At 35.0% G+C, this 27,899-nt stretch overlaps 1 protein-coding gene across 2 annotated transcripts in view; it reads right to left on the reverse strand.

The window, feature by feature from the left end:
* NHLRC2 (NHL repeat containing 2) overlaps window positions 1–27,899 on the reverse strand; it is a 59,276-nt gene that overhangs the window by 27,697 nt on the left and 3,680 nt on the right. For both annotated transcript variants that reach the window (XM_028121802.2, XM_028121801.2), the window contains exons 3-5: window positions 10,434–10,889; window positions 8,336–8,457; window positions 142–271 (exon numbers count right to left, since the gene is read on the reverse strand). In XM_028121802.2, coding sequence (XP_027977603.2) covers window positions 142–271; window positions 8,336–8,457; window positions 10,434–10,889 — 708 coding nt within the window. The remainder of the gene's footprint in view (window positions 1–141; window positions 272–8,335; window positions 8,458–10,433; window positions 10,890–27,899) is intronic.

The following is a 27,899-nucleotide window of genomic DNA, read 5'->3' on the forward strand; positions in this document are numbered from 1 at the left end:
ACACAATGAATCCCACCATAGGTAATAAAATTATAAAATAACTAGCAATTAGAATTAATCCAAATGAACCCCAGAATATTTTAAAAATCTTACATTTGTTAAGCAAAGTTTACTTATATTTAGTATTAAAAGTTTACATACCTGACGTTCCAAAAACTACATCCCAAGGAGAGCTAATGGGTTGTTCTTCTCCCTGAGCTCCACCTTCTTTATCTGTACCTTGAATTCCAATGCCAGCTACAGTGCTCACCATCTCAGCTTCTAGATCAATCTATAAAAATTAACAAGTTTTATGCAATGCATGTTACTTTTGTTTTTTTCCTTTTGGTACATGAAGATTTCCAATAGAACATATAGAAAGTTTTTGCAACACAAATACTCTTAAAAAAAAAAAGGCTAAAAAAAGGGGGGGCTAATCAAGTATAGGGCGAGCTTGTTATTCAAATGCACAAAACTAGTCCTTTTCATTTCCCCACCCACCCCCCTTCCTCATCACTGGCCTCTACCAGGATTGGTGTTGATGTCATCTTAACTATAAAATATGTTAAAGTGAAATTTGAAATTTCAAAGCAAAATCTAGAAAGATGCAAGTTTCTTAAAATTAAATGTATGTATTTCAATTATGCTTGACTAGTAATTGACAAATAATAGAGCTTAATATGTGCTAGGCACTGATCCAATAATCATCCATCCATCCATCCTCATAATAACCTATGATTATGATTTTGATTAATATTGAGGAAACTGAGGCACAGATCATAAAGCAGCTTTCCCAAGATCCCACAGCTAGTAAGTCAAAGATCTGGGATTTAAACCCAGGCAGTTCTAGCTCTACCCCATTACACTGCCTCTACTTTATAAACTGAAACAATGAAGTCTACTGAAAAAAAGATGCTTTGGTTTCATCTCCTGAGATCCTTCCGCCAAATTTATCATGAAAATTACCAAACATAAAAGTTGAAAGAATTTTGCAGCAAACATCCATACGCCCACGACCTCATATCAACATTTCACGTACTTGCTTTATCACATATCTTACTGAGCTATCAATCCCTCAATCCATTTACACTTTTGGATGCATTTCAAAGTAAACTGTAAACATCAGTACGCTGACCTTAAGTATCTCAGCATGCTTATAATTAACAAGAGTTCCATATTTTTTCAGGTCCATTTTCTTTTCCGGAGCCAAAACTTACAATGAAATGCACATACCTTAAATGCTCCATTCAATGAATTCTCATAAATGCATTAATCTATGTAGCCTCAACTTACATAAAGATATCAAATGTTACCTTCATTCTAGTAAGTCCCCTTAAGCCTCCTTCCAATCACTCCTACCCCCAGAGGCAAAGAGTATTGTTTTTCCATCATAGGTCAGTTGTATCTCTTCCAGAATTTCAGATAAACAGAATTGAACAATATGGACTCTTGTGCGTGAGGCTTCTTTCACTTAACAGGTTTCTGAGATTTATTCATATATAAGTAGTTCGTTCCTTTTTCCTGCTGAGCAATATTCCATGATAGGAATATTCCACAGTTTATTTACTTATTTTCCTACCGATGGATACCTGGACTATTTCCAGTTTGGGGGGTTCAAATAGAGTTGCTCTCAATATTCTTGTAGAAGTCTTTTGTTGAAGGTATCTTTTCACTTCTCTTGTGTACATACCCAGGGCTATAACTGCCGTGTTATAGGGCAGTTATAGGATTAGTTTGATTAAAAAAAAAAAAAAACTGCCAGAAGGTTTTTTCTCAGTGGTCTATCATTTCCGTATTTTCTCCAACGATCTGTGCAAGTTCCAATTGCTCCACATCCTTGCCTTGCCAAACTATGGTGTTGTCGGTTGTTTTTTCTTTCTTTTCTTTTCTTTCTTTTCTTTCTCTCTCTCTCTCTCTCTCTCTTTCTTGTCAGTCTTTTTAATTTTAACCATTATGGTGGATGTATTTCATTATGCTTTCACTTTGCATTTCCTTTTTAACCTGTGATGTCGATTACTTTATGGGTTTGTGGTCATTCCTACATCTTTTGAAAAAGGTCTGTTCAAATCTTTGCCCATTTTTTATTTGTAGGAAACTATATTTCATGGATCTTTGTCCCTTCAGATATGTTTTGTAAATTTTTGTGACTAATTTCTGACAGCCTGTAGCTTCTCTTCATTTTCTTAACAGTAAATTTTAATGAGTTTTAAATTTTGATAAATTCAAATTTATCATTTTTTTCTTTTATAATTGTTTCTATGTCCTGTCTTTGAGAAACCTTTGCCTACTTGCAAGTCACAAAGATTCTCATGTTTTCTTCTAAAAACTTTATGGTTTTAACATTTACATTTAGGGCTGTGATGCATATTGAATTGATGTTTGTAATATGATGTGTGAGGTAGAGATCATGTTTCTTTTTTTTCCCCATATGAGTATGTAGTTGTTCAAGCACAATATGCAGAAATGACTTTCCTTTCTCCCTTGATTACTTTGATGCTTTTTGAAAAATCAAATAACTGTGTAGGTATGAGGTTACTTCTAGACATTCCACTCCTTTTTATTGAAATACACATCTATCCTTATAAAAGTATCACACTGTCTTGACTACTGTAGCATTATAGTAAGTCTTTAAATCACATAGTGTGTCTTTTAACTTTGTTTTTCCAAGATTGCTTTAGGGCTACTAAATTCTTTGTTTTGCAACCTCCATGTAAAATATTGGAGTCCGCTTGTCAAGCCTGATGGACTTTTGATTGAGATTGCATTGAATCCACAGATCAATTTGGAGAGAACGGATATCTTAATATTGAGCCTTCCAATCCAATTATTGGATTAATTTTTCTCAGCAATGTTAAATTTATTCTATGTATTTTTTTATTACTGTAAATAAAATTTTAAAATTCTAACCTATTACTAGTATATAAAAATATACTTTGTTGATCTTTTTATACTGACATTGTATTCTGCAACCTTCCTAAATTCATTTATCAAGTAGCTTTTCTCATAGATTTCTTAAAATTTTTTATGTATGTGACATGCAATTGGCAAATAAAGACAGTTCTTTTTCAGCCTATATGCCTTTTCCCTTTCTTGCCTTATTACAATGGCTAGTACTTCCAGTATAAATTTTTTTTTAAAGATTTTATTTATTTATTTGAGAGAGAGGGTGAGAGACAGAGAACACGAGAGGGAAGAGGGTCAGAGGGAGAAGCAGACTCCCCACTGAGCAGGGAGCCCAATGTGGGACTCGATCCTGGGACTCCAGGATCATGACCTGAGCCGAAGGCAGTCGCTTAACCAACTGAGCCACCCAGGCGCCCTCCAGTATAATTTTTAACAGGTATGGTGAGAATGGGGATCCTTGCCTGGTTCCCAATCTTGGAGGAAAAACATTCAATAATTTGCATTAAGCATAGCTATAAGCTTCTTGCAGATGCCCTTTATCATATTGAAGATGTTCATTTACATTTCAAGTTTACTAATTTTATCATAAATAGAAAAACATTTAAAAACATTTAATACCTAGTCTAGCAATCATATGGTTATTATCTTTTATTCTGTTACTATGGTGAATTATATTGATTTAGTTATGCAGTATCCTCTTGCATTTTTAGTGGCTGTTCTATAATCTCCTGAAATTGTAAAGAATATTCATCAATGTAACCTTATTTGTATTTTACTGAACCCAATCTGCAAAAATACAATAGGCAGCTAGGGATGGGTCCTTGAAATACATCTTGATTTAAGAAATGTATCAAAGACTTGTTATGATAATTCCTCTTGCAAAAAGCCAAAGGCCCAGGTGATGTTTCAGGGGAGTTTTATGAATATTCAAAATCCATTAATCCCTATGTTAGACAAATTATTCCAAAAAAACAGAAAAAGAGTGAAAACTAATTAGCTTATTTGATGAAGTTGGTGTGACCTTGATTCCAAATCAGGTGAGAACAGTATAAGAAAATATAGAGCCATTTAATTTGTGAACATGAATTTTAAAATATTTAATTTGGGATAATCAAATCCAACTTGACTTTTAAAAAAAAATCATGATTAGGTAAGATTTATCCCAGGAATAAAAAGGTGACTGAACAACAAAAATCTATTAACTCATTACATCAAGGCACCAAGGGCAAAAAAACTATACAGTTATTTCAATAAATGTAGAAAAGGCATTTAATAAAATTATATAATAAAATAATTCTTAGTAACCAGGAAAGTTTAACCTCATGAATAATTTTATTTCCCAAAGTTATAAAAAAAAATATTACACTTCTGGAGAAAATCTATTCCCTTTAAGATTATGAGCATGACAAGATATCCACTATTACTGCTAATGTTTAAAGGCATTTGAGGTTCTTGCCAACAATAAAAGAAAAGAAGATGTGTAAAAATAAGAAGGGAAAGATAAAATTCCCATTTGTTTTGGCAGACAATATAATTATTTATATGAGAAACAAACAGGATTTTACAGGAATGGATGGGCTAATCCTAAAATTTATATGGAATTGCAAGGGACTCAGAACAGTCACAACAATGTTGAAAAAGAAGAAAGTGAGAGGATTCCTACTTCCTGATTTCAAAACTTATTAAAAGTTACTGCTATCAAAACAGTGTGGTAGAGGCATAAGAACTGATATATATGTCAATGGAATAGACTTGAAAATCCAGAAACAAACCCATGGAGGTATGAATAATTATTTTCCACAAGGTTGCCAAGACTACTCAATGGAGAAAAAACAGTCTCTTCAATACACGATTCCGGGATAACTGGATATCCATATTCAAAAGAATGAAGTTGGACCCCTACCTCACATCATATAAAAAAAATAATAAATTCAAAATGAAGCAAAGACTGAACTGTAAGAGCCAATAACTATCAAACTCTCAGAAGAAAACATAGGAGTAAATCTTCATGATCTTGCATTTGGCAATGTAATATCTTACGTAGGACACCAAAAGCATAAGCAATGAAAGAAAAAAATTGGGAATCCTCAAGATTTAAAACTCTGTACATCAAAAGATATGATTAAGAAAGTGAAAATGACAACCCACAGAATGTGACAAAGTATTTGAAAAATCACATATCCCATAAGGGATTTGTATCTAGAATGTATAAAGAACTCTTACAACTCAATAACAAGAAATGCAACCAAGTTAAAAAACAGGTAAAGAATCTGAACAGACACTTTTCAAAGGAAGATATACAAGCGGTCCATTAAGGATGGGAACAGATGCTTGACATCTTTACTCATTAGGGAAATTATTATCAAAACCACACTGAGAGGCCAAGTCATACCTAGTAGGAGGGCTAGAACTTAAAAAATGGAAAATAACAAATAATGGTGAAGATATGGAGAAAATGGAACCCACAAATATTGCAGGTAGAAATGTAAAACGGTACCACCACTGTGGAAAAGTTTAGCAGTTTCTTAACAAGTTAAACATAAAATAGAAAACATATAACTCAACAATTCCTTTACTTAGGTATCTACCAATAGAAATGAAAATGTATGTTTACACAAAATTCTTATATGAATTCATTACAACCAAAAATTGTAAACACACTAAATCTATCAACTGGTGGAAAACGTGGTATATCTATACAGTGGAATGCTATTCAGCAATACAAAAGAATAAACTACTGATATGCTACCATCATAGTTGAACTTCAAAAACATTGCTCAGAATAAAAGAAGACAGACACAAAAGGCCATATATTATATGATCCTATATCTATGACATGTTCAAAAGAGGCAAATTTATAGACAGAGAGTAGGTTAGGGCTGGGCGTGAAAATAGGGATTAACTGTAATTGGGCATGAGGGTTCTTACAGGGGACTGAAAATGTTCTAAAAACAATTTATGGCTATGGTTGTACAACTTGCTAAATTTCCTAAAAATTCTTGGATTACATACTTGAAATGAGTGCTATGTAAAATATATCACAATAAAGTTGTTAGGAAAACACACGTAAGCATTACATATACAAATAGAAAGATTTGAATTAAATGTGCCAGAATGGCTGCCTACAAGTTATGTTTATGTAGGGGAATAGCAGGGGGAATGAGAGTGGGGCTAAAAAGGAATTTATAAATTACTAAAGAAATTATTCTAAACAAAAGTCAGGTCTGCATGAAACAATGACATTTGTGAAATATGAACATATGATCAATCCTCTGCAAATAAGGTCTTAAACAAAAGTAAACAATAAATATTTTTATATATTTAAAAAGAGAAGAAGAAATAATTCCATCTCACTTTTTTTTGTAGACATTAAACTAAGTCATATAATTTAAAAATAAGTTCATGTAACCTAAATTTTTGTGATTATGCTACTTAAAAAGTATTTGAAATGCAATGAATACTCTAAAACCCATTAAGTTTTTTTTTCTTAGTTAGATTTTTTTTTTATTATGTTATGTTAATCACCATACATCATTAGTTTTTGATGTAGTGTTCCATGATTCATTGTTTGCATATAACACCCAGTGCTCCATGCAGAACGTGCCCTCCTTAATACCCATCACCAGGCTAACCCATCCTCCCACCCCCCTCCCCTCTAGAACCCTCATAAAACCCATTAAGTTCTAAAGCAAGAGAAAAACATAGAATTAAAAAAAGACAAGTATACCATGAATGTTGTGGGCTAAATATCTTACTACTTCAACACCTTGTTAGATATCCATGACACTATGATGAATTATGGAAAAGATAATGATAAAGAAACACTGACCTTTAAGGACTTGGTAACAACAGAAAGGCATTTTTTCCCAAAGTGGGAAATCATGACATACCATAAAATCATTAGTCCTACAAAAAGTTCTGCCTAAAAAGGGCTCTTTTGTCAAATAAATTTAGAAATACTGCACATATATCCCCCCACTAATGTATTCACAATATATTAACATATTAAAGTCTCTAAGAACAAAGTCTCCAAGACTTTTAAAGAATAAATCTGCTTTAATTAACAAATCCACAAAATCCTTGCCTCATATAACATGTTTTCATATTAAGAGGAATATACACTTTAGAAAATATTTCACTAAATAGGTTATTTGCTCAAAAATTCATTCAACACATACCTACTGAACACTTATAATGGGCCAGCCCCTATTCTAGGTGCTTAAGATTTCAGCAGTAAAAACAATTTCATGACCTCATTGAAATTTACCTTACAGTGGTATCACAAGTTCTACATGTTTTTTCCTATTATTTTACATGATAACATTGCCAAATGGGCATAAATATTAATACAGAAAAAAATTGAGAAAAGCAAGGAAGTACCTGCAATAATGTGTTTTGGCAGGATGGGTGAGATGAACTTAATTATTTTCTAAATAGACAGCAACTTAAAGGCCAATGGATTATAGCCAAAATATTCATTCATATGAAATGTTTAAAATAACTAAGTACTTCTACAATGGGATACTATGCAGTCATATCATTCATGTGACTAATATGGAAAACAAATTTAAAAGAACTGCAGAAGATTACGTATGTACAATATGATTTCATTTGTTTAAAAAAGGATTCTCTAGAGACAGTCTTTTAAATATAAATTTATTTGATAGGAATAGAAAATTACTGAAAAGACAAAAATTTTAACAATGGTTAGTTATCTCTAAGGAGCTAGAATAGATGGTATGAGCCTTTTTTACCTTTATGTATTAATTCATGCTTAATAAAAAAGATCATATATAACTTTTATAATGAGGTAAAACAAGGGGCACCTGGGTGGCTCAGTTGGTTAAGCATCTGCCTTTGGCTTAGGTCATGATCTCAGGGTCCTGGGATTGAGTCCCGCATCTGGCTCCTTGCTCAGGGGGAAGTCTGCTTCTCCCTTTCCCTCTGCCTCCTCCGCCCTGCTCATGCTCTGTCTCTGTCTCTCTCTCAAATAAATAAATTAAATCTTTAAAAATTTTAAAAAATGAGGTAAAACAAATTTTAAGACTGACTGGGTAAGTATTTCCAGGCAAAGCATTAGAGCTGAAGGGAGGTGGGAGTGGTATGATTTTTTTCCTAGGTTTGAGAAAATTTAACTGAAAAAGGACAAAACATTACTCTGTAAACAGTGGTTAGGAAAATACTGCAAAATGAGGAGCTTTGGGGTGATTAGGCACTTTGAAACAAAGGATTAAAAAAAAGACTTGATTGATAGGTTTGTCTTCTGTGACTACTACAGGAAAACAAGATACCTAAGAATAAAACTAAAGCAGTTACCTCTGAAAAAAGCTGAATAAGGAGGATTTGAAGTGTTTAAGGATCACCCTCTCATTCCAAAAATTTAATGTAGCAAGTAAATACCATTTTTTTTCTGATTAGAAGTATTAAAACTGTACTTAAAATTGAAAATTACCTTCCTTATAAGGTGGTTTTCAGTATCTGCTACGTAGATGATATTATTCCTTATGGCTACACCCTGTGGTGAATTAAAAGTTGACTCTGAAAATATTCCATCTTTTCTTCCAGGGTTGGGTCCTAAAAGAAAGAAAGCCACAAGACAATTTTTTTCCACTTAAAAAGTTATCTCATAGTAAACCCCCCCAAATATTTTTTTTCCTTTATTTTCTTTTTATTGTATCTATAGGGGAAGATGGATGTCAGCTGAACCTCTTGTGGTAATCATTTTACGACATAAATAAATCAAACCAAAATAAATAAATAAAATTTGTATTTAAAGCTGGGATTTTAATATAAATAGCATGATACTTTCACCTAAAAACAATTTCCCAAGATATGTTTTTCTCAAGAGTAAGGTTTGCTAATGAAAGGGCTTACTGGATAATGGTTACTTTAGGAGTATATATCAGAAGAGAATATATTTTTTAAACTATCTTAATTATCTATTACATAGACTAGAAAGAGTTAAAAATAATTTTAATTTTTTCACATCTAGATGAATGATTTTTAACAATTTTGGAAGATATACTCCTTTGATAATACATTGAAAATTATGAACACTTTCCTTAGAAAAATATATATACCCATAAGATGTCACAAACAATTTCAAGGGGTTCCTAGATCCTGAGGGCCATTCAAGCATTTCATAGTAGTCTACGTACCCCAGGTTAAGAAACCTTCATATTTACTATTTCACTTTGCCACAAAGTTCTATAATATCCTATAGACACTTGGAGAGACAAAGAGAGATTCTGGTCTAATGGCCTACTTCTCAGCTTCTCTAATACATGCAGAGTTTCAAGGGTGGAGAGTACACGACATAAAAACATAACTGTTATTTCTATGACCAGACAATAAACCATTCAAAGCCTCTAAGTCAGCACTCCCAAACTATGCTTTGCAGAACTCTGCTGTCCTAGATGTTAGAGAAGTAGTATGATGTAGTGGCTAGGAACATGAACTCAAGAATCCAAGTGACTTAGTTTAAGCTCTACCTTTTCCTAGCTGATGATCTAAACAAGTTCTTTATATCTCAGTTTCTCTTCTGTAAAATGGAACTAATAATATACCTACCTCATAGCATTGTGAGGACTAAATTAATACAGGTAAAGTGCTTAGAATAATGCCAGGCATATATATGTTTGCTATTATTACTATTATTAATACTATTATTGTTGTTAATGGGAGTTCCCTATGGGAAAAAAGGGAGAGTATCATGGTCCCTTTAGATTGGAATACATTGTATAGTATAACCTCTCTTGAATATTCATGAGGTATACAAGCAGAGTAAAAGATGGAGGAGTACAGTGACACCACCACCAACAAATGTCTCTTAAACAGATCTAACCAATATTTCCTAATTGTATCTGACCATAGAGTTTTTAAAAATTATTGTAGAATAACTTTTAATTTATCACAAGATACCACTATCCCTAAAAACATGATTGGGAAAGGTAGCTTGCTGCTGGTTTTTCTGTTTAACAAAGGAAAATATTCATTTACAGCATTCTGAAAGCTATACCATTAAAAACCTTTTAACCATTTAAATCAACCTACTACAACGGGTAATTTTTAAGCAACAATTCTTAAAACTGCCTGTCATCAACCCAAACATCAAGTTGCTGAAACAAAAGAAACATAAAACACATACTCTAACAAAAACGAAAAAGAAATGTGAAAAATTCAAGAGCTAGGGGAACAATATGTAGGCATCCTAAGAATAGCACCAGGGCTTAGGAATGAGACTAGTTTATTTGCATTAGGAATGCAGATACCCCTACTTTATGTACTAATGCTGCATACGTTACTAAAGCAGGATTGCAAAGAGATGAATTACTCTTCTCTTTGACTATTATGTTACTAGATGTCAATTCAGTCTGAGTAATCAGGATTAAGAAGAATGTACTTAACAGATTTTATTGACTATGTAGATGTCAATAAGAGCCTGTTTTAGATCTAAAACCAGGGTGATAAATTTCAATTTTTAACACATTTCCTTGAGCTATTTTTTTTTTTACTATAAATTATGTATCATAGTTAGAAGCAAACTTTACCTCCAATGCTGTACTGAATTTGTCCATTCTTCCAGACGACCAAAATTCTATGATGTCCAGTGTCTGCTATTACCAATCTATTAGAAACATGGTCTACTGTTACTTTGCCAGGGAACAGCAATGGTGAAGGTGGCAAAGAATCTTTATAGAGTTTTACTTCAATTTTATTATCTCTGATCTGTCCCTTGTCTTTGTAATACTTTAAAGCTATGGAAGTATATAAAAATAATTTATCTTTGTGTCCCTCTCCAATCAAAGAAAATAACATATTTCCACGGGGTCCAAGTATGACCAGAGTTGGCCAGCAGGAAATTTCTAGTTCTTGCCAAAGACTGGCATCTGCATCATTAACCACAGGGTGGGTGATGTTGTATCGAAGAACAGCGCTCTTAATGTTATCCAGGACTTTTTCATTTGGAAACTTAGCCGAGTGAACACCAACAATCAGAAGACCATCTAAATGGGAAAAATTATAAGTTAAACGTTATAAAGTATTAAAGTTTGAATGTCACCATCCACACATTAGGTTATGGGTCATTAATAAACATTTCAGAGTTTTTATTTTTTTAAAGGGCAGAACTAAAATAGTGTTTTCAACTGCATTTAAACACACGTATAAAAAAATTAACATCTAAATCTCATGACAATCTTGATAACTACATAAAAATACATATGATCAAAGTCATGTGGCTATTTCAGGACTGAACCTCTTTGTGTCCTTTATCTAGACAAATTTTTTAAAAATGCATTAACTTCTTACAGAGATATTGAAATACTGTTATTATTTCCCCACCTATTATAAGCCCCTTTGAAATTCATAGTGACTATGACTGCTTTTTGCTAGTCTTTATTGTCATATTATCCTCTTAGATTTTTCTGACCTACCTACATTACAGAATAACAGAACAAATATAAGCAAGATGTTTCTATAATATAAGGTCTTTGATTTATTTAAAATTCCTATTATATGGTTCTTAAAACAAGCCTTAATTATAGATAACAGAACTACTAAAAACTAAGAACAACATATTTCTTTTACCTAATCAACACAGTATGTCAAAAAGATGATACAGGGAAAAAGAAAAAGCTTTGGCTGGATTCAGAGAAAGAACTCAATATTGACTACCAAGGTAACAGAGGTAATAATGGCTATGTAAATGACAATTTCAAAAACTATGCACATCAGCATGAAGAAAGAAAACCCAAATTAGGGGATGTAATTTCCTGATAGCCCATCCTTCCATTTGTAACTATTAACTCCCAACACATACATCACACACATACACATACAGCCCCCCTAAGGACCCAGAAAAGTACACAAAAGCAGGTACATTGTTAGCAGGGGGTCAAAACTTGGAGATGCCAACCCTGAAGGGGAGTTTCCAGTTTTCTTTTCTCCTTCATGGCTTTGCACTGAAGGTGGGCCCCAGTTTGTAAGCAATGCAGGTGGCAAAAACAATGGAAACCCCTTCCTGGCCCAAGGAGCCAGGGAGACTGGAGGGTGTTGGGGAAACTCCAAGGGGAAGAGAGCCAGAGAAGGGGACTCCCCATTTCTGAGTATGAACACTCACAAGTCTTGGCTTAACTCCTAAACTATACATGTGTGAGGCAGGCCTACAACAGTACCACCAAGGCTTAAAGAACCAAGAATTGAATTGCTGAGCTGATGAAAGGAGAGCAGAGCTGACAGAAGATGAGACAGAACTTAAGAGTCTGAACCAAGAAAGTTGAATATCTATGAAAACAAGTGACAGATACCAGCACAAAATAAAGCAGAAGTATAAATTAGTAGACAAAGACTTTAAAGGAACTATAACCATGCTCCAGGAGGTAAAGAAAAACATGCTTGAAATGAATGAAATGATAGGAAATACAAACAGAAATAGAAACTATAAAAAAGAACTAAATGAAAATTTTAGAACTCAAAAATCCTATATTTAAAATAAATTCCCTGGATGAGCTCAATGGTACAAAAGAGATGACAGAGAGAAGAGTCAATAAACCTAAAAATAGCTCAATGGAAATTATCCAATATAAGGAACACAAAGAAAGAAGACTGGAAAACAAAAATGGACAGAACCTCAGGGACCTGTGGAACAGCTTAAATGATATAATGAATGTAGATTTGGAATCACAGAAGAGAACAAAGATTCGGCAGAAAAAAAATATTTGAATAATACCAAAACTTCCAAAATTCGACTGAAGATATAAATTTACAGAATTCAAGAAATTCAAGAATTCAAGAAATTCACTCCAAATAGGATAAATTAAAAGAAAATCATGTTTAGGACTCACCATAAACTCCAAAAACCAAAGATTAAAAATCAAACCCCACCAACATTTTTAAAGAAGATACACACAAAATTGACACCGATCAGTGGTTGTTTAGGCACTGGGAAGAAGGGTGGTGGGGAGGAGTGGGAAGGATTATACACTTAAAATATGTGCAGTTTACTGGGTGTCAATTATGCAACAATAAAGTTTTTCAAAAAAAAAATCATTAGCTCTGGAGTCATACTCCCTGTAATCAAATTCTGGCTTTTACCACTTGCTGAGTTACTTTGGGCAAGTTACTTAACCTCTCTGGGCATCAGTTTTCTTATTCATAAAATTGGGAAAATAATAGTAACTGCCTCATAGGTCAGTTTTGAGGATTAAAAGAGATAATCTGTATAAGACATTTAGCATAGTACCTAGTATACTGTAAAAGCTCAACGAATGTTACCTATCTTTTTTAAATTTGTAAGTACAAAGATAACCAATAAAAGAAAAATACTTTTTCTAACTAAAGCAATTAGTAAAATAAAATAGCAAAGAAAATACATCGTTTGAAGAAACACAACAAATAAAAGCTAATACATATAATGATTATCCATAATAATCATAAGTAAATACGAATGGACTTAACTATTAAAAGAAAAAAACTTGGATACATTCTGTATATCAGAAATACAACTAAAACAAAGTTAACCAGAAAAGCTAAAAATAAAGGGGTAGGCAAATGTGCACCGGGCAAACAAAAGCAATACAAGGTCATGATCCTAATATTAGACAAGGTAGATTTTAAGCCCAAAAGCATTAAACATGACATATTTTAATGCAAAAAGCATTCACAACATGGATAAAATAATAGGATAAAACAGTAATGAATATCCATGTACCAAGTAATAAAAGCAACTTAATAAAACAGAAAACACACTGCTCTCAGTGTGAACCACATCAAGCCAACACAAAATAAGATAAAGCCTAATTAACATAATCAGTGAGGTAGACCTTATTGATACGTATCAAACCGTACTGTGATAATATACTTTCCTCTGAAGTATACATGGAGCATTTATAAATACTGATCACGCCAAGAAAGCATTATAAAGAATACACTCTAACCACAATACAAAATATTAATAACAAAAAACAAAAGGTCCTTTTTTTTTTTTTTTAAGTAGCCTCCACACCCAGTGTAGAGCCCAATGCGGGGCTTGAACTCAAGACCAACCCTGAGATCGAGACCTGAGCTGAAATCAACAGTCAGACACTCAACCGAGCCACATATGCACCCCAAGAGGCCTTTTGTTTAGGAAAAACACACTATTTCTGTGTGTTTCTCCTTTACTCTCACAATATGACCACACTCAGAACACTTGAGACACCAGAAATATGGTTTTTTTTTTCCCCACATTAGGCAACTGTCTGTGACACTAAGTGGGTGTCCCATGATTCAATTCTGATTCTAACCAGAGTTAGCGCAGGCACCATAGGTTAAGGGCTCAATCCCACAAGCCTGCCACTTTAGATGCTAATCACAAGTAATAGGGCCCCAGGTTATCCTCAACTTCTATTGGACTTGTCTACAAATGAGAGATTCCTTTGACTCTTCTCTTGGATTCAATTATTTGCTAGAACAGCTCACAAAACTCAAGGCAACAGTTAGGTTTATCAGTTTATTATAAAAAGATATGATAAAGGATACAGATGAACATCCAAATGATAGAGATGCACAGGACAGGTTGTGGGAATGGGGGTGGAGCTTCCATGCTCTCACCAAGGCCTCCACTCTCCCAGCACCCTCACGTGTTTACCAACTTGGAGGCTCTCTGAACTCCATACCTTGGAATTTTTATGAAGGCTTCATCACATAAGCATTATAGATCATTGACTCCATTTCCAGCCCCTTTCCCTCTCTGGTAAATGGGGAGTGGGACTGAAAATCCCAAGCTTCTAATCATGGCTTATTCTTTCCTTCCGGTGATCAGTTCCCAACCAGAAGCCCACCAAAGGTCACCTCAGAATAAAACACAGTTAATCTCCCAGGAAATTCCACAGGATTCAGGAACGCTGTCAAGAATTGGGGTCAAAAACCAAACATTAAAACAAATGATGCCCTAGTGCTCTTATCACTTAGGAAGTCACAAGAATTTCAGGACCTCTGTGCCAGGAACCCAGGGCAGAAACCAATATATATATTTTCTATCATCTCACACCTTTCCACTAAGAAATTTAAAAACTATCAACTTGACAGAAAGGTGAAACAGAAGTCAAAATTACAGAATTTCTAAAAAATGATAATGAAAATACTAGAAGAAAATTCATAGTCTTCAATTCAGAGCCTTAAATATTTATATCAAAAATTAAAATAGATAACTACCCTGCTATAAAAATCTAGGAAAACACACAAAAGACCTCGAATAACCAAAGTAGTCTTGAAAAAGAAAAACAGGGGTGCCTAGGTGGCTCAGTTGGTTAAGCATCTGCCTTCAGCTCAGGTCATGATCCCGGGGTCCTGGGATTGAGCCTCACATCAGGCTCTCTGCTCAGTGGGGAGCCTGCTTCTCCATCTCCCTCTGCCTGCTGCTCTGCCTACTTGTGCTTGCTCTCTGTCAAATAAATAAATAAAATCTTAAAAAAAAAAACTAAACTGGAGGTATCACAATTCCAGACTTCAAGTTATACTACAAAGTGGTAGCAATTAAAACAGTATGGTACTGGCATAAAAACAGACACAAAGACCAATGGAATAAAAAACCCAGAAATAAACCCATAATTACATGGTTAATTAATCTTCGACAAAGGAGGAATGAATTGACAATGGGAAAAAGACAGTGTCTTCAACAAATGCTGTTGGGAAAACTGAACAGCTACCTGCAAAAGAATGAAAGTGGACCAATTTCTTTCACCATACACAAAAATAAACTCAAAATGGATTGAAGACCTAAATGTGAGATCTGAAACCATAAAAATCCTTGAAGAGAACATAGGCAGTAATTTCTCTAACATCAGCCATAGCAATGTTTTTCTAGATATGTCTCCTGAGGCAAGAGAAATAAAAGCAAAAACAAACTACTGGGTCAACATCAAAATAAAAAGTTTCTGCACAGCAAAGGAAACAATCAACAAAACTAAAAGGCAACCTGCCGAATGGGAGAAGATATTTGCAATGACACATCCGATAGAGTTAGTATCCAAAATATATAAAGAACAGATACAACTCAACACCCGAAAAGCAAACAGCCCAATTTAAAAGTGGGCAGAAGATATGAACATTTTTCCAAAGAAGACACCAGATGGCTAACAGACACATGAAAAGATGCTCAACATCACTCATCATCAGCAAAATGCAAATCAAAACCTCAATGAGGTATCACCTCACACCTGCCAGAATGACTAAAATCAAAAACACAAGAAACAAATGTTGGTGAGGATGTGGAGAAAAAGGAACCCTCTTGCACTGTTGGTGGGAATGCAAACTGGTGCAGCCACCATGGAAAACAGTATGGAGGTTCCTCAAAAAATTAAAAATAGAACTACCCTACAATCCAGTAATCACATTACTTGGTATTTACCCAAAAAATACAAAAACACTAATTCAAAGGGATACATGCATTCCTATATTTATTGCAGCATTATTTACAATAGCCAAACTATGGAAGCAGCCCAAGTGTCCATCCATAAATGAACAGATAAACGTGTGGGACAAAGGACGTTAAAAAAAAAAAAGTAACACACACACACACACACACACACACACACACACAATGCAATATTATTCAGCCATAAAAAAGAATGAAATCTTAACATTTGCAACAACATGGATAGAGAGTATAATGCTAAGTGAAATAAGTCAGAGAAAGACAAATACCATATAATCTCACTCATATGTGGAAGTTAAGAAACAAATGAGTAAAGGGGGGAAAAAAAGAGAAGCAAACCAAGAAATAGATTCGTAACAATAGAGAACAAATTGATGGTTATCAGAGGGGAGGTGGGTGGGGAGATGGGTGAAATAGGTGATGGGGATTAAAGAGTACACTTATGATGAAAATTAAAAAAAATAAAAATCTAGGAAAACAAAATAAATCAAAAGCACAGAGAAAGAAATGAAAATAAAACCAGGAATTAATGAAGTACAAAACAAAATCCAACATCTATTCCTGATTAAGAATAATAAATAAAGAGAAACACAAAATAGGAATTGTTGGATTTTTTCTTTCCAGAGGAGAGGGTAAACTTATTGACATTTATTGATACAACTGGTATGTCTGATCTAAATTCTTTCATATTTTCCTCTATTGTAATTTCCGTATATATTATATTTGTCTGGGTTTCTCTATATGGTGTGTCCTTTTTTGTAAGAAAAGTTTCTTTGGGTATAAAGAAGATGTGATATATATATATATACACACATATATGTATACATATTATCCAGTCATAAAAATGAATGAAATCTTGCCATTTGCAACAACATGGATGGAGCTACAGAGTACAATGTTAAGTGAAATAAGTTAGAGAAAGACAAACACCACATGATCTCACTCATATGTGGAATTTTAAGAAACAAACGAGCAAAGGAAAAAAGAGAGAAAGAGACAAACCAAGAAACAGACTCTTAACTACAGAGAACAAACTGATGGTTACCAGAGGGGAAGAGAGTGGGGGGATGGATGAAATAGGGAAGGGGGATTAAGAGTATACTTGTCATGATGAGCACTAGGTATAGAATTTTTGAAACATTATATTGTACACCTGAAACTAATGTAACACTGTATCTTAACTATACTGTAATTAAAATAAAAACTTAAAAAAAATGTCCTTTGGATTTTAGGAAGGTTTGTATTTTTATTCCAGTGGTTACCTTTGTAATAATTACTTTTTATCATTTTACAAAGTATTAATCCCCATTTTTCATAATCTTTTATTATCTGGTCATTTTTTAAAATTATTTATTTATTTATTTATTTGAAAGAGAGCGCGCGAACATGCAGGGGGAGGAACAGAAGGGGGGAGGGGGGGAGAGAGAGAGAGAGAGAGAGAGAGAGAGAGAGAGAGAGAGAGAATTTCAAGGAGACTCTATGCTGAGTGTGGAGCCCGATGCCAGGCTTGATCTCACAACCCTGAGATCCTGACCTGAGCAGAAGCCCAAGAGTCAGACACAACCGACTGAGACATCCAGGCACCCCTGGTTACTCATTTTTAAATGGCATCCTTTAATTCCCACCTATTACCTATACAATAATCAATAGTTTTCTGTTTTCCATTCTCTCCCTCTCTTTTTCCCTTTCTTTAGTTGTATTCTTTCTACCTCTATATGATTTTACATTATTCTTCTACCCACAGGTGACAGGGTTATATTTTATCAATTTAGCTAAAGTGGAACTATTTCCCAGTACTCTATTCCCTGCCCAGTTCTTATCCTCTACTGTAAGAGATATTTTGTGAGCGAACCGGAAGGTGCAAAGGCGGTGGCAGCCATATTCTCTTTTCCTTGGAAGACTGGTGCAGGGCCCCGCGTGATAGCATATCTCACACACTCTGTAGCTTATCTGCTGTCTCACCTTGCTGGCTGGCCGGTTGTGCGTGAGCAGCTAAGCCCCATAGCTGTACCACAGGTCCTGCCAGATCTCCTCCCTCAGCTTCTCCAACTCCTGGGTCAGACGAGTGTATAACTCCACAACAAAGGACACCAACTTACTCTGTTGGTCACCTCACTATTTAGGTTGGAAGTCTGCATGGGTTCCAGTTCATGCCTGCAGGTGGCAGTTTCCTTTTGCTCTCCCTTATTTCATTTCCATCTTTCGTTTTCAACTGCCTGACCTGCTGACTTCAAGTTGAGGCGCCAGATACACAAGTTAACCGTCATAAGCAGACTAGGTAAGCAGCTCCCACAACCATATAAGGTCAAGTGCCTATAATAAACTCTTTATTATTTCTCATCATAAGTACACATATGAAATCTTCAGCCATACATCTGGCAGTTTCCTTAGTCACCCCTGGTTAGAAGAAGCCATCTATCTCTCAAGTAGATTGACCAGAAAGTGCATCTATTCACAGGTGATTCTCTGAGTTCTTGGGACATTCAAAACTGGTTTTCTATATCCCTGACTGACTCTTTAAAGATAGCTGGTTAGCTATAATATCCTTGGTTTGTAGTTTCTCTATATAAGATTCTTAAAAATGTACTGTTGCTTTGCTTTGTATGTTTTTTGTGTAAAGTCTGTCCTGTATAATCTACATGCTTCTGAAAGTCATCATTTTTCCTGGAGGTCCTGAAGATATTTTTTAAACATCTTTAAAGTGTAATAGTTTAAAACAGGATACTTCTTGGGCTGTTGCTCTGTGTCAATTTTCCCTGGTATCTGGTAGTGCCTTTCAATATGCAGACTCAAGGTTTCTTTTATTTTCAGAGCATTTTTTGGATTCTAATTTTACATGTTAGTTTTGGTCAGTTGTTTTGATTTTTGTCTTCAGCCTCCAAGCAGTCTTATGTTGGACCTTTTCTGCCTTTCTATTCAATCATTTCCTTTGTTTTTACTTCTTTTTAGCTTATTTTCATTCTCTAAGTTTGTTCTACCCCCGCTTTACTTCAGTGCCATTACATTTTTATATGAATTTACTGCCCTTAGGCACCTTGTAATTTAGTCTATTTCTAACATAATTCTGATATTTTTCTTATTACTTTGCTGAGTTCAATTACCATTCATTTCTTACATCTTTGGGGCATTTCCATTCTTAGCTTTTGAATTTCTGATTCAAGATCCTTTTTCATTATTCCTAAATGCCGTTTGAGGATCTACCTATCTATCCATCTATAATTCAATATGGATTGTGTTGCAGTTTTTGTCAATTTTGTGATCATTTTTAAGAATGTTCATCAGCATTTCAACTCTGAATCACATTTTCAGCTTTTTACAGTTTTATGTGGATGTGATCTGCTTTTTAATATTACCATCCATTTTGTGGACAGGGCTACTAGGTGGAGAGCGTGCTTTTCCAATAGTTCCCTTTTTCTGTGCAGTTTCATTTTTGGATAGCATTGTTGGAAGGAGGCACTGATGTGTACTTTTTTTTTTTTCCTGCAAGATCCTTAACTTTTCCCTCTTATTTTTTTTAAGTAGACTATCTTCAAAGGAAACTACACCTCTATACCTGATTCCCTCCAAGAAGCAATGCTTCTCTCAGACTTCTGTTCTTAGTCCCACACTCTTTCAAGAGCTGGTGCTATGATCCAAACCTGTGTTCGGTATTTGGCACTGAGTGTTGGAGTTTCTCTTTCTACTGGTAAGGTGGTCACTCTGTGCCTCGCCCAAGACCTGTGAACCACTCTCCCTTTTCTCATGGAGTCTTGTAAGCCTCTCCCATTCCTGTTCCAGCACCTGCAGGCTTGCAAGAAGAGGACCTTTAATGGAATTCAGTTTATTTCTCAACTTACAGGTAATTTGAAGACCATGATATTCTCTGTCTCCTAGTATTGCTGAATGAATGATCAAGTGTGGTTTTAGTTACTCTCCTTTTTGTTTTTACGTTTGAGGAAGAGGAAAAGATAAATGAGGAGATTCAAAATCAGGTGGCCTTAATTCTCCAAACCCAGAAATAGGAGAGATAGATTCCTGTTTTTAACATGTTATATTGAGATATAATTTACTTAGAAAAGTTTGTCCCTCAATACTTTGTTAACTGATTAAATATAACTAAATCCTAAAACCAGCCTCTTAACGGAGAAAAATGAGAAGTATTTCCAATAAGATAAGAACAAGGCAAAGGTGCCCACTGTCTGTACTACTACCGAATAATTAACTGGGAGGGGATTTTTAGCCAACAAAATTAGATAAATCAATTACAGAAATAAGATTTGGAAAATTTCTTTGCAGATAATATACCATGTTAGGGAAACCACAGAGAAACAATTATAAAACCAAACCAAGTAATAAAAGTTCAGGAAGCAGAATACAAAATTAACAGATAAAAATCAATAGTTTTTATATACCTATACAATAACCAGCTAGAGTATATAATGGTAGACAAAACTCCAGTTAAAATAAATACCCACAAATAAATGAAAAGATTTCCAACCACATTCTAAAATGCAATTTAAAACTACATCAAGGGGCACCTGGCTGACTCAGAACAGCATGCAACTTTTGATCTCGGGATCTTAAGTTTGAGTCCCATGTTGGGTGTAGCGCTTACTTAAAAAATAATACTGCACCAAGATACCATTTCTCACCTATTTAATCAGTACAAATTAAAAAACATGTCAATACATTTTACTGGAGCAGCAGTGGGGAAAGAAGCACCTTCATACTCTCTTAGCAGGAACACAAACTAGTACAACCCTCCTGGTGCAGAATATGGCAATACCTAACAAAACTATACTTATATGTATTTAACTTTGACCCAGCAATCCTCCTTCTGGGAACTTACCCTTAAGATATGCCACCAGCAATATAAAAACATATTCAGAGAGTTAGTAACTGTTTGTAACTGCTAAGTATTGAAAACAACCTAAAGGCTGAAAGATAGGCTAGGACAGTGACTGAGTTATTATAAATTACACACACACACACACAGAATGGGGTGCTGTGTACTATTAAAAATAATCAGGAAGTTCTCTATATGGAGTGGCTACCAGGATACACTGCTACATTAAAAAAGCAAAATGCACAAAAACGTCTAGAATAGGTCACCAGTAATATTTTTTTAAAAAAGAGAAAATAGAAAGAATGGAAGAATGGGATGGAAAGAATGGGAAGACAGAAACAGGGAGAAGAGATAGGTAGATAGAACTATACTTTCTGTATAGTTCTGACTTTCAGAACCATGGTTAAATTTTATAGCCTCAAAAACAAACAAAACCAACTAAAAATACAAACAAATGAATCTAACTGTATTTCAAATGAATAACATAACCTCATAGGGAGTGAGGAGGACTAGTCTAAGTAAATTTCGAGTTAGTTGAGAGGGACTAGAAGCAAAGACACCGCAGTAGCAATGAGCACAGGTAGTGCCCAGATCTTGGTTTCTCAAAACCATTGCCAATATTCAATACTATAAGGAATCAGAACTCCCTGAAGAAATGGCTGATTCGGGGAAGGGGCTGGGAAAGTACAAGAGGAACCCTTAAATATTTTGTTGTGCCGAGTGAGAAAGTGCTCAAAGAATGATAAGGACATGTCAAAAGGACACGGGTGATAGCCTGAAGAGAATTCCATTCGTCAAACAGGGACAATATGAACATCTAAATAATGATGGCAATGATTATAACCCAATGAATTAAATAAGAATTCATTAGTCAAATCTCTACATATTTTACATGTGTAATATACATACACACTATATATATATATATATATATATATATATATATATATATATATATAGCATAACATACATTACATCAAAATATACATACATGTATTCTTTCTGGTGAATATACCCAACACTTCTTTGAAGAAGTAAAGATTAGGGAGAGATGGGAACCCTGAGAAAGTGTTAACTAGGTGAAGAGCATAAGGAAGGAGATTCAGGGAGAGAAAACAACACACGTAAAACAGAGTGCTTGAAAGATAGAAGAGACTGAAGAGAGTAAAGTGACTAAGGGTAGAGAACGAAAGAGAGCATGGGACAAAACGAGAATAAACCTATAGATAGGATCGACCTTGTAAGTCATTTAAAGGATGTTTTAGATTGTTATCCTTAGGAGCAATGGCAGTCATATGGAGAATGAAGTGCAAGTCTCAAAGACCATTTAAACTAAACTCACGACCTTCCTCTCCAAAGCTGTCCTTTCTATAGTGTGTCCTTTCACTGAATGGCACCAGCATCTGTCCAATTAATTATACAAGCTAAAAACCTACCTAGGATATCTCTGTAATAACCAAAGAGCCCTCTCTCATCATCCATATTTAATCCATGACCAAATCCTATTAATCTTATCCCTCTATAACTAGTTTCAAGCTATTATCATGTCCCATCCGGAGCACAAGAGTCTTGTCACAGATCTCTCACATCCATTCCTGAACACTAATTAGTTACCCACCCAGGAGTGGGACTAATCTTTAAATAAACACAAATCTCATCATGTCACTCTCCTCCAGAAAACCTTTCATTGTCCTTTGTATAAAAACCAAATTTCATCTCCCCAGTAAGTTTTCCACTCCTTCTCCCCCTCCCCTCAGGGTGTTATAGCAACCTGGCCTTCCTTCAGTTCCTCCAGAATATCATTACTCCTCTTGCTTTGATGTCTTAACACACAATACTCCGTAAGCCTGGAATGTTCTTCACCCTCTCTCACGTAGCAAAGCCACACTTTTCTTCTAGATAGCAAGCTCAATTTTTACTCTTAAGAAAGCTTTAAATTCCTCCAGATTAAACTCCATTATTTGTTTTCATAGCACCCCATAATTTTCCTTCTTAGCACTAATCAGAAATTATAAAACTATTTGTGAGTATTTGATTATAAGTCTTGCCCCTGTTAACAAGACTATAATTCATATTAACTATTTAGAGATCATGCATGTTTTATTATTCACTAGCACAGTGCTCAGTACATAGTAGGAAATAAAACGATGAATAGATGGGACATGAACCCTGAAGAAATTTATATATTTAGACACTATATAAACCATAGCATATGGTCTAAATAGAATATCTATATTAATCTACAAAGACCACTGCTAAGTAACGATGCCTCACATTTTTTCAGTGTCAATAATCTTAGAGATTTTTTAAAAAATATTTTGCTTTTTCTGTTAATCATACACAATAAAAAACAATGTAAAAGATTCTTCATTTTATGAATCTTCTGCCAGCACAGGGATCAAAACTACTCCATTAAAATAAAATATGGAAGGAAAGGAAGGTGAGGGAGATGGAGGAGGGAAGAGAGGGAGGGAAGAGGGAAGGAGAAGCCATATAAAAATAACTGCTTCTAAAATATTAGTAATAAAATAACTTCAAAAAAATCATTTTAAAAGCTTCAAAGGTCTTATTTTTCAGACACATATAGAATTGTACTAGACTATAATTGTATATAGCAATATATATGACATTATTATATTTACATAATACATAGTAGCACAGTTTAATCACAAACACTGTAATAACCTAGTTAAATGCAAGGATTAAAAACAGTTGAGTTTTACATGTTACAAAATTGTAAATGGAGACAGTTTGAGAGCTAAACGACAAGGATGACACTTTACTAGGCAAAAAACGATAAGGGTATTCCAGCAGAGTGAACACTAAGTGTCAGGGCCTTAAAGCACGAACAACCGAAGAACCATGACACTGAAGAACTAAAGGCAGGCCAGGGAGGCTAGAACACCCTGAGGGAAGAAGAGTAGGGTGGGGACAGGTAGGATTTTAGGTTTCATACTAAAAGCAATGGAAACATGAACTGAAAAGATCAAAATCACTGAACACTAAAGCACAGAGCTGATACAAATTTGAAAATTTTTTTTAGAATTTCAAAAACTAATGCTGCCCTGTGTCTCTCTTGAAACATCCTAGAAGTTTGCCATAAATTGACCAATATTTCCATCACACTTCATTTTTTAAAAACAGAATAATATATGGACTGCTGCAAAAAGAAAATATAAAGTGTGTGCAGAGAAGAGTTAACATAGCATGCCTGACTGGTATTCTTTCGAAGGCCTGCTTATAAGGCTGGCCCTTGCCTGGATTTCAGGAGGGTGCCTGCCATTCCCAGAACGAGTAAGAGTGTCTCGCTATGCCTAAACTGGCCGTACAAATAATATGGTTTATGCTGAACACTTGCTTTCTTTCTGGGACTCTAGAATTTTCCTACATGCTGCCAGGCAGAAAGAAGCTGCCTATTTGGCCAGCTCCCAATAAAAACCTTGGTTGCTGGGTCTCTAATGAGAGGCCCTGGTAGGTAACATCTCAAATGTGCTCTTACAACTCCTTGCTGGGGAATTAAGTTGTCTTGTATGACTCCACTAAGAGAGGAGGAAGCCTGTGTTTTGATTCCTCTGGACTTAGCCTCACCAGAGCACCTTTTCCCTTTGCTGCTTTCACTCTGTATCCTTTAGCTGTAACAAATGACAGCTGTGAGTCCTCCTAAATAATTATGGAACCTGGTGATGGTATTGGGAACCCTGACACACCATCAAATTATATATGGAGTCACTGAAAGGTTTAGTTTCATTATAAAATTAGAACTCCATTCTTCTAATTTTTAATAAAGTATAAAACAGAAAAGTAGTGTCTACTACATAATGAGAACACCAGCATTTACCCAGTAGTACCCTGGCATTTAGGTTGGTAAGTTTGATTTAATTATGCATCAACATATACCTAGCAGTCACATTTAAAAATATGTCAAATGTTCCTAATATTCTTTTTTTTATGAAACAAGAACACTTTTCCTGAATAGCCATTGTGCTAAATTTGGGTATTATATAACATATCATTAATGCATCCAGCATAAAAAGGCAAAAAAATTTTATAAACTCTCAAGCAGAAACAGAAAAAAAAAAAACCCAAAACATGAGATACCTACCAGTTTCATGTGAACATGTGCTAAATCATTATGAACTAATAACAAGCTTAGAGTGCAGCTATGTTCGTAAACGTCTGAAGATCAAAACCACCCATTACTGTTAAATATCTTTTTACTTTAGACTCGGGCATTTATAATGCCTCATGCTATTGTGAAAATGATACTGGTCACCATTACAAACTTGATTTTAAAAGCCGTTTTACAGAGGAAGGAGACTGGGTATTAATTTGGACCCTTTTCAGGCTGTTTTTTGAATAAGCACTTCCTCACTTAGCTGAGCATTTCTGGCTTACTGATGAAATGAACTGAATATTCCATGGAATTTAAAATAGGCTGCTGAATGTCACTTCAAGAACTATTAGCATTGCTGCAAATATGTTCAGAAACATAGCAGATAGTAATGAGACAAGATACATCGCTGTAAGAAAGCAAATTAATTTAGTGACAGCTTATTGAACTTCCATGTGATAATCTCTGGGTACACCTGCTTTTGTGATTATGAACTGAATGTATATTTTGAGCAATATAAAAATATTTTGAAGTTACCAGCATTTTCACAAAGCAGCATATTACTAAAGTACTATTTCTTTGAAATTATAGTGTTGGGATCTTCAAGTATTTTTACTTCTCAGAAGTGTATTTGTATGTAAAAAGTTTTTATTTTGTGTCAATGTGCTATAAAAATGATGTTTCCAGTAAACCGATAAAGAAGTTACACGCACCCATTCCAAGAAGTTCTTGAATTTGCTTCAGGTGTGGGGTAACCAACTAAGGTAACCAAATACACTCTTTTAGGGATTATCTTAAGTTAACTTTGGCATTCTTAACCCAGTCTTTCATCCTCCTATCAAACAAACAAGGACGCCTGCGTGGTTCAGGCCCTTAAGCAGTTAAGGATCTGCCTTGGGCTCAGGTCATGGTCCCAGGGTCCTGGGATCCAGCCCCACATCGGGCTCCCTGCTCAGTGGGGAGCCTGCTTCTCCCTCTGCCTGCCGCTCCCCCGTTTGTGTACATGCGCGCTCTCTCTCTAGCAAATAAAATCTTTTAAACAAAAAAATAAATAAAAAGCAACCTTAAACATCTCTGTATCTTCAGTGGAAGACAAAGGCTAAGCTATTAAGAATGTTAATTCTTTTTTTTTTTTTTTTAATTTTATTTATTTATTCATGAGAGACAGAGAGAGAGGCAGAGGGAGAAGCAGGCTCCCAAGGAGCAGGGAACCCGATGCGGGACTCAGATCCCGCATAATAATAGTAATAAATACTTAATAACAAAACTTTTCACAACTGGTCTGAACCTAACCCACCTTCCTCTCCGTTCATCTCTCCCAGAAGCCCCCACACTCCTGCCACATTAAACTACCGGCCTCTCCCCCACGAAGCTCACTCTTCCATGCTCCCCGCGTATCCCCTGCCACTCCCTCAGCCAGCTTCCTCCTGCCCGCTTTGCATCTGCAGCTGTACTCCCGCTTATTTTTCAAGCTCCAGCTTAACTGTCTCCCCCTCTGAGGTATCTTTTCCAAGCTTCTAGGCGAAGTGAATTACTCCTTTCCTCAGGTTCCATGATGCTTTTTATTTAACTGTTACATATGTCCTCAGCAGCTAGCAGACTACCCTGCATATACTACATATTCAATAAATACACTTACACTTACGTGAGCTTGACCAAGACACAGAGGCACCCAAAACTAGCAGATAATGAGATACTCTTATTTCTTAAATCAATACAAATTTTTGAAAACATGATTTAGCTACCAGGAATACCTGAGTTCTTCATAAATCTCACCGACTGGCAATTTCAAGATACGATGTTTTACAACTTATAAGCATCCGAGGTTTCCCTTGCAGTGAAGACTTTAATCTACCCTTTTTTAAAATCACTTTTTTAAAACTAAGTTATCTTTCAATTCTGTACTATAGTCTCACTTTTACTCTACGATCAGTGACCCTCTCTCCTTTATATCACTTCAACTGTGGAGCTTCAATTAATTTAAGCCGAATTATTATTTTTTTTCAAAGATTTTATTTATTTGACAGAGAGACACAGCGAGAGAGGGAACACAAGCAGGGGAAGTGGGAGAGGGAGAAGCAGGTCTCCCGCTGAGCAAGGAGCCCGATGTGGGGCTCAATCCCAGGACCCTGGGATCCTGACCTAACCCAAAGGCAGATGCTTAACGACTGAGCCACCCAGGCGCCCCAATTTAAGCCTAATTAAATGGAACCTTTAATTAGTTGCATTCACCCCATATGTTCTCTTTTTTAGAAAGAAGTAAACAAGAGAAAAAAGATCTGAAAAAATGTCAAAGTTCTAAAGCAAATACTAAGTATAATCTCCTACATCTTCAGAATTTGTAATACCATAAAAGAGGATTTCCTAGTGTGCTTTGGAAAACATTAACCTTTATAAATCGTTTTTTAATAACGCAGGGTCAAAGAAAAAGTATCTGCTATAATATTTGGCATTCCACTGTAATTCATGTCATCTGAAATTAAAGGAAGTCTAATCACATTTCCTAATAAGAACTTTAAACCTTTATATCTTAGTGAGAAGAATATAAGATTAGAGTCACAAGTTTCATTTTCTCATAGGACAAATTTAAGTCTAAATATACAAAATGAACTTTTAAAAATACTTGATCATAAAAAAGTAAATCATGTCCTTAACCTCAGAGG

This window comes from Eumetopias jubatus, unplaced genomic scaffold (assembly GCF_037043125.1).
Source record: "Eumetopias jubatus isolate StellerSeaLion01/CBP00866 unplaced genomic scaffold, mEumJub1_p1.0 scaffold_17, whole genome shotgun sequence".
Taxonomy (NCBI): Eukaryota; Metazoa; Chordata; class Mammalia; order Carnivora; family Otariidae; genus Eumetopias; species Eumetopias jubatus.